Below are 18,910 nucleotides of genomic sequence, written 5' to 3' on the forward strand. Positions count from 1 at the left end.
GTCTTCGCAAAACGTGTGTTCCGCTTTTTATTTACATTCTTTTTGCGTCTCCGACAGCACACATGTCACAGCAACGAAATTTGCATTAGTTTTGCCGCCTGAAAAGTACCAATTCGCTTTTTAAATGTGTGAATTCATACTCTGTGTTTACAAGTTTACGGCACGAGCAGTGCGAAGCACACGGTGTTGTGGAAGCCCTTTGACGGTCAAAACAATAAGTTGTCTTTGAGAGCTCGAGTGATTGGCCGAGTGCAGCCCTAAGGTGTGAAAATTTCCTGGCTCTGGACGACACACTAGGCACGTCCAGACTATATTTTGGCGCTTCTACGACATTTTGCCAAAGATTTCACACGTTCCTGAACTCTTCCCTCTTGATAAAGCTCAAATACGATTTACGCGGCAAGAAGATCTTTACGTGACTCATGGTAGGAAGTTTACGTGGGCAAACTCTTGTACAACATGATAAGATAACTCGAAAAAACGCACTTCGTTGGCCATTAACACCTCAGCTCTTGCCTTGTTCAGTAGTCAGTGCAATTTTGACAAAGTTTTGAAACTGCCTAGAACGTCTGTGTGCCGATTTGAAAGGAGCTTGGCAGAAATCCTAATCGTGTACCGAACATATTGTAAGGTAGTTTTACAACCCATGACTACATATTTGTCGTTATAGAATGATTTCGTGACTCAAGGTTAGCTCATTAATTCTTGAAATTGTAATAACATCGCTCCTTTCCTCTTCGAATTGACAGGAAAACTGAGCAAGCTAAAAAGAAGGACCTGTTGTAGCTAAAAGGATCTTTTATACTGAAGCCACAAGATGAAGTAAGTACTTTGTTGCAACTGATTTGTAAATTGTGTATTATGGAAGCCACCGTGTTCAAAACAAATCGGCTAAGGAATATTTCGTGAGCGCTGAATTGACGATGAGCAATGCAAAGAAGGAATTTCACAAAGCCCTCTGTCAACAGTCAATGTCGTGTTAAACGTTTTACTGAAAAGAAAGCACGAAGGGGCTATATGAAGAGATTTTCGTGTGCAAATGTTCTAGGTCGGAATCAATTGGGCTTACAAAGGGTTTCTTATGTAGTGGCCATGTTTTACCGGTGAATTATGGACGAAACACAAAAACCAATTACTCGTACACGTACACCCGCCAAATCCATGAATCTGGGCATTTGAACGTATCTGTGGCTCTTAAATTCGTGAAAAACGACATATTTTCTTGTCTCATCTGTGTTTGATCATTTCAGCAAAATTTGGCGCCCTTGGGTAGAGAGTCCCCAGGACTGCCAGAGAAAACGCCGACCACGATACACGGTAAGTTATTCCATTTCGACAACTTTAAAATTATATTCTTGGAGATGTATTTCGCAACACAATTCGTTGTGGCCGTAGCATGTAAATTTTACACAATAAAAGAAAAAAAAATTGTCAATTAAATATATCCAGTGAAGGTTGCACTTTTCGCCAAAATATGTCACGCGCGTCATCTCTTTGTTCCCTGTTAGTTCTGACCGCTTTTTCGTCAGCAATTACTTCGATTTTTTCCAATGACTGTTTTTTCTGGGCAAGCTTGCGTATTTTACAAGAGGCGGTGAGGGAAAGCAGCCCTTCAATAACTATTCATGGTTTTCCACGGTAACGAAATAAAAGTTTTCTTAGAAAAAAAACATTGTTATTCTCTCTTAATTTGGCTTAATTTTTCTGTATTGCTCTGATTTTAAAGCTCAGGCCAATGAAGAACGCACTTATTCCATCAGAAAAATTTCGCTTCTTGGTCAACGAAAAAAACAATGCAAATAAAAAATGAAAATGAAGTCTTTCAATGAATTGTGCTTGTCAGAGGCGGCCGTGAATCAGAAAATCTCAGGCCGGACAAAATGATCATAAATGGAAACGAAATACTCACTTTTCCAGTTCTTAAACGTGAAACTGGTCCACTGAATAGACATTTCTTATCATTTCTGACACTTGCTTGGCAAAAAAAGAGACAAAAAAAGAGTCGCGCTTCGATAAACGGGTTCGAAATAATACTGAGTCGTTTTCCATCGAACTACGGACATGTCAGCGATGCATTTTATTTATCGATATATTTTTTATCATTTTGTTTTCTCCAGTCGTATCCAAAGTTTGGAAGCAGTTAGCATCTATCTTTTCTTTGAGTTTCTTAGCAGGTTAGGCTGGTAAGGGTCTGTTAAAAAATATGGTAAGTACCAGCATAACTTGATGGTGTCTTGATAAGAAATAACACGCAAACTGCGGTGATAAACATGGCAATAAAACGCATGTTATCTTATCAAGCTACGATGGCCAAAGAAAAAGAGTATTTACGACATTGATGGTGTCTGTTTGATGTCCATCAAGTAAGAGTTCCACAACCGCTTTCCCTGCTGCTATTAACTCAGTAGTTTGAAGAAAATGGATTTAAGCGGAGCTTCCCCTGATTCAGTCTCTGGTTTTTGCCTTTATTGAACTTAGTTGGATTGCGAAAAGTTTATTTTATTACTTTCCAAGAAAAGTTTTCTTTTTTCACGTTATATTAAAGGTGTCGTAATTTTCTGGCCAAAAAGCGGCCGAAAAACATAGCCTGCGAGAAAATATAGATGTTGACCAATTTAGGAGCGCTTCGAATTGATAAAAAGTGTTCTAAACGGAGTTGGATGGTGTGCTTAAAAATTGAATTTTATATTATTCAGCTCTGGAAATATTCTGATAACAAATTAAAACATAGACCCGCTAGATTTTTTTATTCATGAAAACAATGTAAGCGGCCACTGAACTTGGAGATAACGAAGCTATTGCGGAAAGCGGCGAGTAAACTTTGTTTATACAGTTGATTAGTGAAATACCAATTTCTCATATCCTCGATTTTTCACACCTCCTGATAAATCGAAGCAAAAGTCGTTTCCTATCCCTCAATCGAACACTAATTTTACCCCCAATTTTTCGAACGGCCCGCTTTTCAACCCATTTTTTGCTACCCTTCGAGAATCGAACCTAGTAAATCAACCTCGGAAATGGTTTGAAATCTGTTGGGTTTCACACCCAGAGTAATCTGAATAACGAGAGCGATAGACAAAACTGTGTTTCACTTAAAGCCGAAACACTACTCAAACTTGATTACTGTAGGAACGGAGCACTCTTCGAATACATGCACTCGTTCTTGATAATCAATAATTTATTTGACACTGCGTCTACTTTCATAACTTCGCGTGCAACCGAGACTAAATATATCGGGAAAAAATGTAGAGAAATAAAAACATCCGGCTGTACCTAAAAATACCAACGATAGTAAAAAGGTCAACCCAGAGAATTTTGGGTGTTAACCACAACTAATTATTACGAATCGAAACATTTCAATGTTTTGTTCAGAAAAGAGATGACATTAACAGTAACTACGGCAGTTACTCAGTAGTTTTCCTTGAACTCGTTTGGGTACAGGATATCGGCAGTTATATAGTGGCGGTCGAGTTCGCTAAAAACAAACATAACTCGCGTAATCGCTGGAGAGGCGTTTGATTCTGCAGTGGGGTACAACTATACATCTGTTTGAGCTCATCACCGTGCTTAGAACTATAACGCGTTTTAAAATAAGTCAAAAAACAATTTTGCTGAACTGAAAATTTATGAAGACGCGGACGGGAATTGATTTCACACTGGGAAATTATCTACTAGTAAATAACATTCTGTTGTCCTGTCGCTTGTTCAATATATATATTTTTTTGCTTTTATTTTGAACAGCCCTATGGACAGCCGAATACAACAGGAAATATACAGCAACAACCACAATTTAAACATCCAGTCAGGTAATTTCAGCACACAAGAATCAGTAAAACTTGGAGACGTTATCTGTCGTTATTGAAACGGGCGACGACTCCAATAACACTTGTAGGAAAACAGCAAATTTTGGCGGGAAATTAAAGAGGTTGCCGGCAATCGGAAAAACTGAAAAGCTTTTCGAGGGAACCTAGAACTTAGTAAGACTGATATATAAGTATGTTGTAAGAAAAAAATATATCGGATTGAAGGATCGGACATATTGGGGGAGCTCGGAATGTTTGAGACAGCCCCTCACTGCATGGAGCGTTTATTGGCGACAGTTTTCATCCGCTGATGTGAAAAGACTGAAAACCTCCTTCGATTTTTTTGCACGAATATAAACCTGTTTGAAAATGGAATAAAACTCTTTGTAGAGCTTTCAATGGAACTGTAGTGTAGCTAATGCAATGTACAGATGGTCAAAACTGTATAAGATTATTGTTGGGCAGCCGGAAAGAAGTTTGCCCGACTCAGCAAACTACTGGCGTGGAAGGGTGGCCTCCAACATAGCGTTTCTGGCCCCGTCCACACTCTGTCGGAAGAATGTGAAAACGGAGGTTTCACTCTGAAGACGAATCAAGTGTTTTCCACCCACACTACGCCGGAGAAATTCAAAAGCGCGACAATCACCGGTCATTTTGGATTTGTGTTTGAGGAAAACTCGGTCAGAGAAATCACGTGATTATCGTGACGCCATCGTTTTCGAAAAGCTTCGTTTTCAAAATGTTTTCCGTCCACAAGAAAACGAAAAGCCAATGAGCAGTGTTTTCAAATTCTTCCGGTGTGAGGAGCCTTTTCTGAAAGCTTTGTTTTCGTGACGGATAAGTGTGGACAGTACGCCTAATCGTAGAAATGAAGCTGCGTTTTCAAATTTCTCCGGCGTATATGGACGCTGCCTCAGTAGTCAATGTTTCACTGTCAATTCGTCGGATGGGTACAACGAACAAACTAGTTTAATAATGTTTTCACCCAACGTAAATGTTTCACCAATATTTTTCCTTAACAGAGAAAACAGCTTCCTTTTGTACAGTCTTTTAGAAAAGCAAGTCAGCGAAACTATGTTTGAGCTGTACTCTTTTCTTAAAGTTTTCACCCCATTTTTTTCAGTGGGATGGGGTGGGGGGACAGCAATGCATGTTAAGGAGTGCTTTTTCAAGTTTTGGTTGTAAAACACAGATAATTCATGGCGTTACATCAGTGTCCCAAGGACTTTTTTCCATCATTGCAGCTTGTTTGCTACGTTTACTTAATAAGCTACATCAAGGTTTGCGAATCTTGAAAAGCTTAGCCTGAATTTTTCAAGTTCGTCGTTTTCAATCCGTATCAATCTTCTCCATTCTTAACCATCCTTGTTCCTTTATGGTTTAACATCATCTCTTTGGTGTTTTTTACCTTAGGAAACTGTTATATTGAGGTTTCCTTCAATTTAATTTTGTACCGTCAAATTATCTCAAAATACCGTGACTGAACTTTTTTAACGCGTACCTGACAGTATCATTTCCCTTCTAGGTTACTTTGGACGAAAGCTGCGTATGATTACATGTATGCCTCGGGTGAAACCCTATTGCGGAACTTTCCTGTTCAGGCGACAATTCAAGTCGTAGATGAGTACGATAGTGATACGAGCGAGGATGACGACGATGAAGAGAATGATGATGAATGTGGCGAACAAGAAAGTACAAAGAAATGTAAACAATAGTATTTATTATCAAAAACGAAACACCGTAAATGTAAATACCTCGGGAACGAACATTCATATATAATATACACACCGAAGTGAAAGAAAGTTTAAAAACGCGCTTTTACGATTTATATGATATACGTTTTGAACAGAGTTCGAAAATCGGCCATTTAATTTTCGGGTTACTTTGTGCCTCGGTTTCAAAACGAGTCCTAGTGCAAAACCTTTCACACGAAAATGAGTTCAATTTGCATGAAAATGAACCTGTCGGGGGGCACGTTCTCAAAGAATGGTTTCCCATGACTCATTTTGACACAGAGGCAAAATGCAACTTGGAAATGGCCCATTACATTCTTCAATCTTGGACAATGAGAAGTCAGTTATGCAGTTTATTGATTCAGCATGATTTTAATACATGTAGTATTTCTATTAATAAGTTAAAAGATGTTAATTCAGTTTCTTTTTACTTTGTCTGGATACACGGTTAATTTTTGTTAAAAAATAAAATATATCTTGTCCATAACATTTATCATAAACTGCTATTGATGCTACTATGCTGATGGCTTTTCTTGATACAGCTGTCTGTGTCAGGTACAATAGGTTACTTTTGCCATTTTCCATTCTGTTTTCGAATCTTTTTTATGAATTTTGTGAAATATTTTGTAAGAACTGCAGTCAGTGACTAATCTTAACTAATTAGTAAAGAATATTATACTCTATTGTCCTGATAAGATTGAGAGTTGAGAAGGGTTAGCAACAAAAATGCAATTTTTGATATTTACTGGTCTTAAAGAAAATATACAATTTTGTAAAACCAAGATGCACATGCATTTCTAAAAATATCATTATAATATAAATTCATGATTCATTCAAGCTTAAAAAAAGCATGTAATGTTGTGAAATGTCCTTTGGCTTGAAGCTCTTATTTCTGCTTCATCTGTAAACAAGCTCTCTAGTGGGGTATTGGGCAGAAAAATTGATAAGTAAAGTCCACAGAGTGATCTTAAGACTGTTCTAAGTTCATTTCAGTTATCATATGCAGCTCAAGAGCCTCTTCATGGTGTGATTACTTATCATTCCATTTTCTAGAGTGAATTGAACTAGACTGAAAGAAAAATTATTGTTATTCACGTGAACTTTATTACATATCATCTCTTCAATTAAGTACAATAATATATTATTCTCTTTTCGTGCATTCTTTGAAAACTTAGTCATTCAAACCTGTTGTAAGACCACATGTACAAATTCTGTAACCCAAGCTGGTGCCATTGTAAATGCCACTAATTAGTATAAATATTTTATACATATGGATGTAATAAATTAAAACCCGCTATTAGAATCTTATGGTTTTGACTCCCTGTTTAACACATATCAAAGTAGGTCCAATTTGCTGAGAGATGACTAACTTGCTACATTCGCCTTGACTGCCAAATTCCCAGGCAGGATACCCAAGTAATTCTTCAAACTTTTAAGATTAATTAATTGACATCATGAGAGCAGAGCATGTTTGCCTCAAAATGCACATTTTTTAAAAAACAAATCCCTCACTCATAATACTTTTATCATTTGGACTTAGTTTGAATATTGCCACATTAGTCATCTTTGAAACCTACTCGACCTGAACTATAACGAGAACAGGCAAGATCACCTGTAACATCAAGGCTCTGTCCATCGTACTTAGCCAAAACTGGCCCTGGATGCTTACAAGCAGAAAAAATATTTTATTTGTAACCCACTAGACAGAGAATCTAAGAAATCATTGGAAAATACAACTTAAAAGTAGTGTTTCTCCAGTGTCCTCACCATCCCTAGTATTAAAAAATGTTTGGTGTGAATGCTCCTCACTTAAGTCTTTCCTATTGTCATAACCTTTCCACACACATAGCAATACCCATTCCACCACCAATGCATAAAGCTGCCACGCCTCGTCTTGCTCCCGTTCGTTTTAAGCCATACAACAGAGTAACAAGAATTCTACATCCTGATGCTCCTATCGGGTGTCCAAGAGCTAGAGCACCTCCACTGACATTCACCTTTGGAAAAAAAAAATTAACAGATGTAAATATTAATTAATGCACAATTCACCAGTTAATTAATCATCAATGAATAATTTTTCCTTAGCATTTACACCTAAGTTTACCCTTCTGGTATGCTTTGGGTAACAGGGTTCTCATTAATTTAGGGTGTAGAGGGCTAGTTTCATGCAGGAGACAGCTGAAACTGATTCGAGTGCTAAATGGACAAGCCTCTAAGGAGGTCTGGGGGTATGCTGCAGGTATGACAAGGCTTCCGTTGAATAATTGCAAATTTGATTATGATAATATATTAATTAAATATATTCATATTTATTTATTAACAAATTAATTAATATATTACTAAAGTTTCAAAATGATTTTTACCTTTTCTGGGTCAAGTCCCAAATCTTTAACAACGGCACATGACTGGGCAGCAAATGCCTCGTTTAGTTCAAACAAGTCAACATCTTCAATCTTCCATCCTGCTTTTTGGAGCTGAAGAAAATGAGAAGAAAAAACAAACATTTAACCTCTTGTCATTCCAAGATTCTCCTGAGGTCCCTCTGAGTAAGTTTGAAGATCAAGTTATCATTAAGACTTCCAAAATATTTTAAACAGGCCCTTAGAATTCAACTTTTCAGATTCCTTCTACTTATTCAAGTACACATAATCATAATAAGTTGAGATTCTTTCCAAGTTTGCACTGATTTGAACTATAAGACAGTAAATGTTGGATATAAATTTCCGAGCCTCTGCAGGTAAACAGTAATCGCTTCTGGAATAGTGCTTCATTTACAATTTTGTACCTGGTCACACAGTCTTAATCTCAAACTCATGATAAAGTTTTGAGGTTTACAAAAAGTTGTTTTGAAATGTTGCGATTTTGTACACAAATTATCACTAGGGACCTTATGCACATGACGGCGACGGCAAGGACAACACCTATTAAAAAGTGTGTTTATATTTTACTTTGGAATTTTGCATTTACATAGATCTATTCAGTGTGTTTGTTGGTATTAAAACTTGGCCCTGCTGAATATGCTACGAATGCGTAGTGAGTACCAAATAGAAATATGAAAAAATTAGCCGTAGTGGATCCCATTGTCAAAATACTTGGAAATTGGTCATTTCACATTGTTGATTAACACAGGATGGCAAAGAAAAGTACCAAGAATGAAATTGCAAGTGCAAAGCATTAAACCTTTTGTTTGGTGATGTCCCATTGTCCTTGCGGTTGTGTTTTGCATAAGGTCCCTACTGATTGTTACTGGTGAACTTTAAAACAGAGTAATTGTATTTAATATACTCCAAAGGGCTATACTCACAGCTTTCCTGGTTGCAGGGATAGGTCCAGTACCCATCACTGCTGGGTCCACACCAGCCTGACCCCAAGAGACAATGCGTGCCAAAGGGACCACACCCCTCCTGGTAGCCTCCGCATAAGACATTAGCACTACTGCAGCAGAACCATCATTAATCCCAGAAGCATTCCCTGCTGTTACTGTGCCAGTGCCATCCTGTAGAAAACAGGGTTTGAGACGAGCAAGACCCGCCATGGAAGTGCCATGTCTTGGAAATTCATCTTCTGTGACATCTATTGTCTCTGTAAGTTTATGAAGTATTAGGTTATGTAAAGGACTATAAAATGTTTAAGCAAGCAACTGGAACGATGATCCTGCTGGTATACGTTGGATCAATAGTGATCTAATCAGCTTTACATATAAAATGAAGAATACAAAAGCAAAAACCGACACAATGTAGTATGATTTTTTTTGAAGGTGTACTATATTTTGGCTGACCAAACCAGCCATCTTCAGGTACAATGAAAATTTTACATTGGGCCACCGAACATTTCCTGTCCTCTCCTAACCACACTGCTAATGACATGCAATTAATCCCCACTGAAAAAATCTTTTCAGTGGGGAAAAACAATCTTTTTTTCTTTTCTCCAGGGAAGATTTTTTAATTCAAAAGGCAGAACAATTGATCCTCATGGTCTGAACATCTGCAAAGAAACATATTGTTTCCATTTGTTTTCTTTTATTATGTTCTTTTATCATGTTATTTTATTTTACTGTATGCTTATCTTTAATTTACACTGTTAATTACTTTTACGTATTTCCGGTATTACATAAATATTGGCTACATAAAAACATGTCCCAATGTAAAATTTTCATTGTACCTGAAGAAGGCTGGTTTGTCCAGCTGAAATATAGTACACCTTCAAAAAAATCATCCTACGTTGTGTCGGTTTTTGCTTTTGTATTCTTCATTATGTAAAGGCCATTTTCACACTTGGCTGATGTCAACAGGTATATATTTAAATCTAACAATGCATTGGTTGTAATCAGGCATTATTTTTGATATAGTAAAAGCCTGGGTTGACACCCAATTTGAATATTATTCCAAACAGACCAGTCATTCCTTATAACAAATATTGGTTGTCACATTTTGAATGCCACATCAATTTACCTTTTCGTGTTTTAACAGGAACAGTGACAATCTCTTCTTTAAAATAACCTTCTTTCTGTGCCTTCTCCACTTTGTTTTGAGACACAACTGCAAACTGATCTTGGTCATCCCTGCTTACTTGCCATTGTTTTGCAACATTCTCGGCTGCAAAATAAAAGTTACTGTCAGTAATAAAATTTAAAAAATATATATTCAGCTTTTTTGTTTATGAAATACCTTTGTTGATTTTTGCAGCAAAAAGTAGGTAAAAAATTGTACCATTTGAAAATGTACAAAATGTACCACAACATACAATACTTTTGTTCACTTTGTTGTACAAATAACTGCAGCAATTTTGATGGAAAAAACGCAAGAACTGAACAAAAGTGAAATTTGTGGAAACTGCTTGCATAATGTATGCATAATACTATAGGAAATCAGTAATCTTAACCAACAAGGAAGAAAATATAATTCATGCCCTTGCCTGTTATTCCCATGTGGTAGCCATGAAAGGCATCGATGAGCCCATCTAACATCATAGAATCCACAAGTTTAGCATCACCCATCTTCAGTGGAGACCTCATGTTACAACAATGTGGGGCCTATAAGAAACAACAAATATGCACTAAATTATAATGTAGTTATAATTAGCCTCAGTGGGGCAATTGGAATTTCTACCTCAGGATTCATTACTTAATCACAAACCAGCTCCAAAGGGAGTTTTCATACAAACATGCTCCTTTCCACTAGTGGACTAGAGTGCTGGGTGATGACTCAAACAATGACTGTGTAGGAGACTAGCACTTACTTGACTCATACTTTCTTGACCGCCTGCAACAATGGTAGCTGACTCGTCATTCAAAACAGCTTGGTAGCCTAATGCGACAGCCTTTAACCCAGAGCCGCACAGCATGTTAACACCATAAGCTGGAACTGAGGATGGGATACCAGCATTCATTGCTGCCTGGCGTGCAGGTCCTTGTCCCTGTCCTAAGAAAAATATTTTTTATTATTTTTTTCTCAAGCATCTGAGCGAGCTGGAATCCTAAATCCTTGAATTTGATTGGCTAATCACACGCACGTGACTGGTCCAGCTTTTTACGATACGGCCCACAAAAGTTAGCGGTAATCGTCAATCTTTTGCCTTCTTTACACATCCATCCACGATTAGTCAACACAAGTTTATCTCTGTCACTGTAAGTAAATTTAATTGAGTATTTTGAAGTATTGAGAGTTTGCTTGGTTGTTTGTAGCTTGGCACTGTAATGGCACGTAATCCTGTGTTTCTCTCGCCGTGAAATTCTAGTCAATTTCAGTCGAATTTACCTCTCTGATTGTTGCTGTATTCAGGAGACCTTCTGTGGAATACATTTAATGAATTTCCTCTCTTTTTGCTTTTCAGTTTATGGTAGAAAAGTCTGATTTCAAGTGATTTTAAAAGCGACGACTGATAGAAATTGTTTTTGTAGTAAAACTTCAAACTTCCCACAAAATTTCACACTGCAAAAAAAATTTTGGAGAACTTAACTGGTGAAATAAATGCAACTAACATAAAGTAGTTCGAAAAAAATCTGTTCTTTAATACTACTATCTGACTTACTCGCTCGTTACGAAGAGTTTTTTACAAATCGTTAGTAGACGGCACGGAAGTCGATTCAATGACAAAGTTGCGTAAACAAACCCATTTGTAATCTGTAAAACCAATTTACTGCAGGAAAAAAAATAAACATGTTATTTGCTGGCTTAGGGTCGGTCCTCGGGCTTGAAAATGCTGCCCGACGTCTCAGGCAGCATTTTTTCAAGACCTCGGTTACAGTTTACCACTATATGGACCTCCCAGCTGGCAAATAACATAATTATATATACTCAACATGACCACAAAAAAATGCACTACCTAACTAGGAAATTCAAAGCTTAATTTCACTAACAAAATGCTCCATTTTTCAATTTGGCATTCAGAATCAGACATTTTTCAGTTGCTCTGTTCCTACATGTATTATATTTATTTTGGACGTACAAGTATCCTTCTGTAGGGTTTAATCCACACAAAATATTGATTGTTTGATCAGATATGAACAACTCACCTGTTTTAGAAATTTAAAATGGCAAATTCTCTGGGCAGAGGCTCGGGGGAGGGGGGGGGACTCCCATATAAAAAAGACGGGGGTGCTTGTTGTACCTTTTAGGGGTTAAAAAAGTGGTTTTGCTACCTCTTAAGGTATTCAGCCTAGCACCTATAGTACCTATTAGGGGTGAAAAGCCACAAAACAGGATTCCAAGCACATTTCAAGCCACAAAACAGGATCTTGGTACTGTTCAGGAGGGAGGCGTAGGGGCCTATTAGAAACCTAACAACCGTGCAAAAACTCGCCGAAAACCATAAAACCGCAAGAAATTTCGTCCAAACCCGAAAACCAAAATAAAAGACCTCACTAGCAAAGCTTTGTTACTGAGTCTTCAGAATCTCTCTTTCTGTCATTTAATTGTTATACATCTAAGCTCATTTTACTTTCCGAAGTTCTTTCTGTGTATTCCTTCATTACAGCAGAACACATCGTAGTCCAAAAATCTCCTTTTTTGTGTAAATCGGTTCCACAGTATGATGTGTGACCCTTACCGGCTTCCGTATGATTTTAGGTGATTTTTGTTTGAAAGAAACACCACATTCTGAAACTACTTTTCGATTGCCATTGTCGGAATTTTCATTTGTGTTGGCACAATGGCAGCTAAAGAGACTAATTAAGTTTGTCATGCATTCCTCTAACTGTAAGTGGTTCTTTGGAATTACAGACCGTTGACAATTAAAGTTTTAGTGTGACTGTGAGGTGTAACTTCCTTGGCAAAACCAGAAAAACTGTAAAAAAGGAATTAGGCAGAAAAATCCAAAAAACCGCCCTCATTGTTGACAAAAAACGAAAACCAAAGACTAAATTGGAGAAAACCTGCAAACTGCACAAGACACCAAAACCGAAAAACCGCAGAATCTAAGTGCGAAAACCGAAAAACTGAACCAAAAATTGGCCAAATCCGCAAAACTGAAAATCCCAACACCCCCCTCTTTCAGGGGTTCTTTTCAACATTTCTGACGAACACCCCCGTCCTTTTTATTTGGGAGTCCCCCCGGGGGACAGAGGGTGGGGAGGGGGCGTGACAAGCACAGAATGCGGCCACGTGACTTTGTCTAAGTCAATCCCAAAATTCTGAAGGAAAGCACTTGTAATTGCTTTCACCAACGCAATCGAAGCTCTTTTGGAACAACAGAAAGGATTCAAACGAGTGTTTGTCATATGCGTACCTGCAGTGCAAACTTGTCCCATGATGACTTCCGCCACGTCAGACGCTGGAGTCTTGCCGCGCGACAAAACATCTCGAATGACTATGGCACCAAGTTCATGTGCTTTGAGTGAGCTAAGACAGCCGTTCAAATTTCCGATTGGCGTTCTTCCTGCAGCAACAATTACAACATCTGTATTATTGTATCCCGAACTGGCCGCCATTGTAAAAGTGCAAAGATTAACTCCTGGGAACGAGGTTGGAGCTTTACGTGACCTCGTACATGACAAAGTATTGAAAGATGAGAATTCCACTGTTTTGATTTACTTGTGGGCTCAAGTTTCCTTCAGTGAACAAGAAACATGGCGTCACAAGTTGATCATGTAAGTTGGTATACAAATTTTCCATTTTCCGTTTCATTCAACTGTATCTTTTGGCCGCTGACCTTTTCTTCCAAGAACGTAGATTGAATAACATACAGTTTGTTTTCTCCTTTTTTAACGTAAGAGCTCGGAATCAGCTGCGATGAACGGCCAGGCCAGTACTTCTGTCGTAGAAGACGATGATACAGAAGCCGGCCCATCATCATCTTCTTCATCATCTTCGGTCGCTGATAAACGAGCAGAAAGAATGAAAAGATTGCGAGATCTTCATCTTAGAAGGGTATGATGGTCATTTTTATGTCGTAACTGCAAATATTGCAATATCTTTTCTCATTTACAATCCTGTGAAATTTAATTTTGGTATTCCAGAATGAGGCACGTAAATTGAATCATCAAGAAGTTGCAGAGGAGGATAGAAGAAAGAAGCTGCCTGCAAATTGGGAGGCTATGCAACGTCGAGTAGAATGGGAAAACAAGGAAGAAGAGGCTAGGAAGGTAGAGGAACTGTGCTGGAAATCATTGATGACATACCACAAACATCTAGCTGTATTTATGGATCATTTATGGGTTGGCCATATTGACAGGGTTATTTAAATAAGAAAATGAATCACTGGGCTTTTGTGAGGGCAGAAAAAAGTTAACGTAATAATGAAGGGACGATATTACATGTAACTGGTTAGCTGTGAGGTAGGGTTCCACTGGAATCTGAAGACGTAGTTGTACTGATTTTGTTTACATTTTAAGGGTCAGACTTGTGATTTTTGAAACTAGTCACTAATAGGTTTTGTTAGATGTGTAATATCATTGCTTTGCAATGTAATTAATTTTTAATACGGTTTAAACAAAATATGATTTGAAAGGCATCAGCCCAATACCTTCATGTACACTTGGTCCATCCTGCAGGATTGTGTCTGGGGGTAACTCTCATATGAAAAGGTCGGCGTTACTCGTTGTTAACAGCTGCATTGCTAAATGGAGGTTGGGTGCCTGAGAAATCCAGGAGCTTCCACTATTGGCAGCCAGCTCTTAGATGGAGCCCAGTCCCATGGCAGGCAAATCCTGGAAACCAAGCCAAGGAGGGAAGGGAGGGTGGGAATGCTTGAAGATGTGCTCCCATGCAAAACAATGCTCACTGTAAACGCTATCGCTGTGAAGGCTGCCAACATGTTTTAGTTCAGGAGCACATGGAATCATGGTGCATGCAGATATTAAAACACCACTGACAACTACAGGAACACAGGCGCTCGTTGTTGTTAACTCCATTAAATTGCATTTAACTGCATGAAAATTTGAATTCAACCCCTAGAGGAGACCAATCTGGGCATGGCACAAGTTTAATTTGACCTCTGAAAGATACCACTTAAAATGGAAGAGGTTCAATTACCAGCTGCAGTTCAGGAAAGGAGCCTGTGCCAGACGTCCGGACTTGAAAGACTGGCGTAAATTGAGCCTAAAAACCAAAATAAGAGTGTTTATTATTATTATTTCTTCGAGTGCACCCTAAAAGATACTTTGGTAGCTTAAAACTAAGTGAAACCAGAATCCTTGATTTACATTGTATATGTCCCTAAGCAGTGCAGTTTTGAGCCCTGGCAGGGGTCAGTATGTTATGATCTTGGGTAAGACACTTTACTCTTGTACTGCCTCTCTAAGCCCAGCTGTGTAAATGGTTACTGTTGAATTTAATAAGGTAAAGTCTACATATGAACCAAGTGGCCCATTAGGTGGGAGCTCATCCCAGTTTCTGTAGCATGAAGCAACTAGGACTATTTCTACTCCCTCCTTGATGGGATGCTATTCCATTGCAGAGCCTGGGGAGGGGGGGGGGGGGCTACTCCTGTATATGGGCTATATAAGTATGTGCGGACCCAAAAGGTAGCATATTTCAGCCGTTTTGGTCATAAATAGGGTTGTATTGATTTTGGCCATTTTGGTTATGACTTGAGTATGGTTTTAGCACTCTAGTCTTGAATTGGGTATGTTTCTTAGAAGAAGCTACTTTTTCATTGTTATCAATAAGGCAGTTAACAAAAGCTCTTCATAACTTATGTTTAGGGCAACTGTGTCAGTTGCAATGGTCATAAATAGGGTAGCAAAAAATGCAGATTTTGGTCATAAATAGGGTAAGGGTTTTGGGAAGTGGGCCACACAGCCCCACCCAACTTTTCTGGAAGTACCTGGGGGGCACGGGGTTGCAAAATCACTCCCAGCATTAAATTTGCTGGTACCCATTTGTATACCTGGGTGGAGAGAGGCACTGTGAAAGTAAAGTGTCTTGCCCAAGAAAACAACAGGATGACCCTGGCCAGTACTCGAGCATGGACTTCTTGATCTGGAGTTGAGCACACAAACCATGAGGCCACTGTGTCTCCCACTGTTGAATTTACTGCTGTAATGGATTAGGATCCAATCCAGGGGGGAGTAGAAATTTTTCTAGTCTCTTAATGCTACAGAAACTGGGATAAACCATGGCGGTATACCCAAAACAGACTTCACATTGACTTGACTGTGCTTGTCTTCCTCCTTCTGATTCGTGTTAGGAAGCTGAATCTCGTGGAGAGGATTATGACAGAGTTAAGTTGTTAGAGATGTCTGCTGATGATGCTGATAGACTGGATAGGAAGAGAAAGAAGAAAAATCCTGATCAAGGCTTCTCTGGTACAGTATAGCTATTTATGTGTAGGATATTGTGCCATTCATACTATTATTAATTTATTGAAGGTACAATGTAATCAATTAGTTGTAATTTTCAATAAATATTATGGAGTCTCAGATGCAGTTGTTAATTATAAGGTAATCTTAGTACAGAGTCTAGATCTGGGTACATGATGCCTTCCTTCATTTCTGTTTCCAGCCCCATAAGCTTCCATTCAAAAATTTCAGTGTAGCTGGTATTCACAGAGAGGTAACTACTGAAAATTCTATGTGTTCTAATATTGTTAGTTCTTCTTGTAAAATGTTATAGGCTTTGCTGCTGCTCAATATAGACAATACCAACGCCTTACCAAACAGATGAAACCAAATAATGAAGATTACAAGAGAGAAAAGGAACAAAAGTAAGTGTCAAGGTTGTAGAAATGTTTCTGCCAATGTTGGGAACTAGACTCAAGTAGCCTCAAATGCTTTATTTGATCATACAGTACTCAGTATTTGATACAACAAGGTTTTTTTTTATATTTATGTAAACGACAATAGTTAATTAAAAATACTTTCATTTTGATGGTTTGTGGAGTTACAATTTCTCACTGCTGTTTCATAATTATTCTAGTGGTCATGCTGTTACATTTACAATTTGTTGCTCTGACATCTGAAAAAATATTTTAATGAACACTGTGCAATTTGTTGCAGAGGGGAGGGAATGTACCCCAGTGTTGATGATGTTAATTATGGAGGAGAGGGAAAAGTACCGGAGGCTGCAGTAGACAGGATGGTTGCTGACCTAGAAAAGCAGTAAGTACAGTTTAACAGATCTTGACACATTAGAGACAATCATCTTGAAAGTGGAAGATGCACCGTCTGTTTGAGACCAAGAGGGCCAGTTTCAGGCTTGATCTGGGTTCTGTGTGGGGATGAAACTTACTACAGCTTAGTGCCAGCAATTATAGATGTAGACCTAGACATAGACATAGCAATTTTTCTTGGAGAAATTTTTCTGTCCATGGATGAAAGGTGCAATGAGGTTAACCCTATGTGAAACACCAACCTGTGAGACAAGGCCAGACCACAACACTTTGAGATAACACTGAAGATGCCTTGGACAGGGCCTATGGTTTATAGTCCTTGTCTGTGAAGACTCGAGTGTCTAACCATATGCAGATTTAATTATGTACAAAGGTTGGACATTCTCCTCAGTTATTTTAAGAGCCCCGAGTGTTGGTCCAGTCTTGGGCTCAAACCCTCAGCAGTCTTGCATTCTACAAACTAAGCTAACCATTAGATGACACTAGACATCTTCAATCTTTGTCTTAGAGACTATTGTCACCACTGCCGTGTAATTTGTTTTCATGTTCTCAGCAGTGCCTACTCATTGTGTGAAATATCAATGACTGGCAAAAATAATCGATCTTTCAAACAACCAAACCCTCTTTTGCGCATTTATCTCATTCCCAGTCTGTCCTCATCAGGCAGACTGTGCTGTGTGGCAAAAGAACCAGCTCACTGGTAGTTCCATGTTACTTATTTGGAATTTTTACATTCCAGAATTGAAAAGCGTGAGAAGTACAGCCGTCGCCGAGCTCACCAAGATGAAGCAGACATTGATTACATTAATGAACGCAATATGAAGTTCAACAAGAAACTAGCAAGGTTTTATGACCCATTCACTTCTGAAATCAAGCAAAACTTGGAAAGAGGCACTGCAATTTAAACTTATATGAATATTATAAATTTACTGTTTCAAACTCAGAAGAACGTGGAAAACTGCCACCATTGTCAAGGTGATTTGATTAGAATCCAGGCAATATAAATGTGTGGTGTTTGCCATTTAAGTGTGTTATGTACTGTAAATAAAAATCACCACTAGGACAAATGCAAAAATAAAATCACCGTCTGAAAATTGCAATGGCTAGGAAAGTTATATGGTTGATAAGTTGCATTTGTACATTAGTGAGTGTTCCTGATTAAAATAACGCTTCTCTGACCAAGGCAGTTGTTTTGTTATGCTTTGCCACATTTGAATATTTGGGTCAATATTTGGGTCATGTGTAGAGAAACAGTTAAATTTGGAGGCTGTCAAATTTATTCAAACATCTTAGTGTTAAAACTTGAATGGAAGACTTGTCTTTCTGGCCAGCTTTTAGATGTCCACAAAAATTAGTAGGACTATTCCCCTCAGCTACACACAAGCTGTTAGCTAGATCGGCATCCTGTGGACAGCCACTTATTAAAGAAAATCATTTTATTTTTCATATGCTGCCTTATAAATTGTTCATTTAAGCAGGCCCTAAGCACATTTTGGATGCCCACTTTTCAAATTCTGGCTAAAAACCTGGCTACACATTATCTGCACATCAATAAAGTTTTACCATCATCATCATCATCATCATCATCGTCATCATTATGTTCTCTCCAGTAAGCATGTGATAATGTATACTAAAATGGTAGGGAGTAGGAAGTATCCCTAGTAGGGTGTAACACAAATTAATCAGCCTAGTGTGGAGACTTTTGACGTTTGTACAAACTGACTCATTCCTACTTCCATTTCCTCATGTTCAAAACAAGCAGTCCTTGGATACAAATAGAACTAACAGCCCCACTCTTTTTGTGCAGGGCCACTCCAAGCTCTAATA

General features: G+C 38.3%; 3 protein-coding genes across 6 annotated transcripts; 2 read left to right on the top strand and 1 right to left on the bottom strand.

Annotated features, from left to right (window-relative positions):
• The first annotated feature begins 20 nt into the window (after nucleotides 1-20).
• LOC110059648 (protein ripply1-like) lies at nucleotides 21-6,844 on the top strand. 4 transcript variants are annotated; one of them, XM_020766375.2, is made up of 5 exons: nucleotides 21-425; nucleotides 750-822; nucleotides 1,251-1,317; nucleotides 3,742-3,806; nucleotides 5,329-6,844. In XM_020766375.2, exons 2-5 carry the CDS (start codon nucleotides 818-820, stop codon nucleotides 5,516-5,518), a joined length of 327 nt encoding a protein of 108 aa, XP_020622034.1. In that variant the 5' UTR covers nucleotides 21-425; nucleotides 750-817; the 3' UTR covers nucleotides 5,519-6,844. The 4 variants fall into 4 exon arrangements, with proteins under 4 accessions (XP_020622034.1, XP_020622035.1, XP_020622033.1 ...); XM_020766376.2 differs by having other exon boundaries at nucleotides 21-262; XM_020766374.2 differs by lacking the exon at nucleotides 21-425 and adding an exon at nucleotides 432-631.
• Nucleotides 5,877-13,463, bottom strand: LOC110059646 (uncharacterized). The gene is made up of 7 exons (XM_020766371.2): nucleotides 13,262-13,463; nucleotides 10,775-10,956; nucleotides 10,451-10,568; nucleotides 9,988-10,131; nucleotides 8,841-9,118; nucleotides 7,900-8,010; nucleotides 5,877-7,533 (listed from the first exon to the last, which is right to left on the bottom strand). The coding sequence occupies exons 1-7, from the start codon at nucleotides 13,461-13,463 to the stop codon at nucleotides 7,363-7,365; spliced, it is 1,206 nt and encodes a 401-aa protein (XP_020622030.1). The 3' UTR covers nucleotides 5,877-7,362.
• Nucleotides 13,464-13,549: 86 nt separating this feature from the next.
• On the top strand, nucleotides 13,550-18,265 carry LOC110059647 (pre-mRNA-splicing factor syf2-like). The gene is made up of 7 exons (XM_020766373.2): nucleotides 13,550-13,622; nucleotides 13,747-13,902; nucleotides 13,992-14,117; nucleotides 16,163-16,280; nucleotides 16,588-16,678; nucleotides 16,971-17,072; nucleotides 17,823-18,265. The coding sequence occupies exons 1-7, from the start codon at nucleotides 13,602-13,604 to the stop codon at nucleotides 17,986-17,988; spliced, it is 780 nt and encodes a 259-aa protein (XP_020622032.1). The 5' UTR covers nucleotides 13,550-13,601; the 3' UTR covers nucleotides 17,989-18,265.
• The last annotated feature ends 645 nt before the right edge of the window (nucleotides 18,266-18,910 follow it).

This window comes from Orbicella faveolata, unplaced genomic scaffold (genome assembly GCF_042242905.1).
Source record: "Orbicella faveolata isolate gen_17 unplaced genomic scaffold, um_ofav_v1 contig_12, whole genome shotgun sequence".
NCBI classification, from domain to species: domain Eukaryota; kingdom Metazoa; phylum Cnidaria; class Anthozoa; order Scleractinia; family Merulinidae; genus Orbicella; species Orbicella faveolata.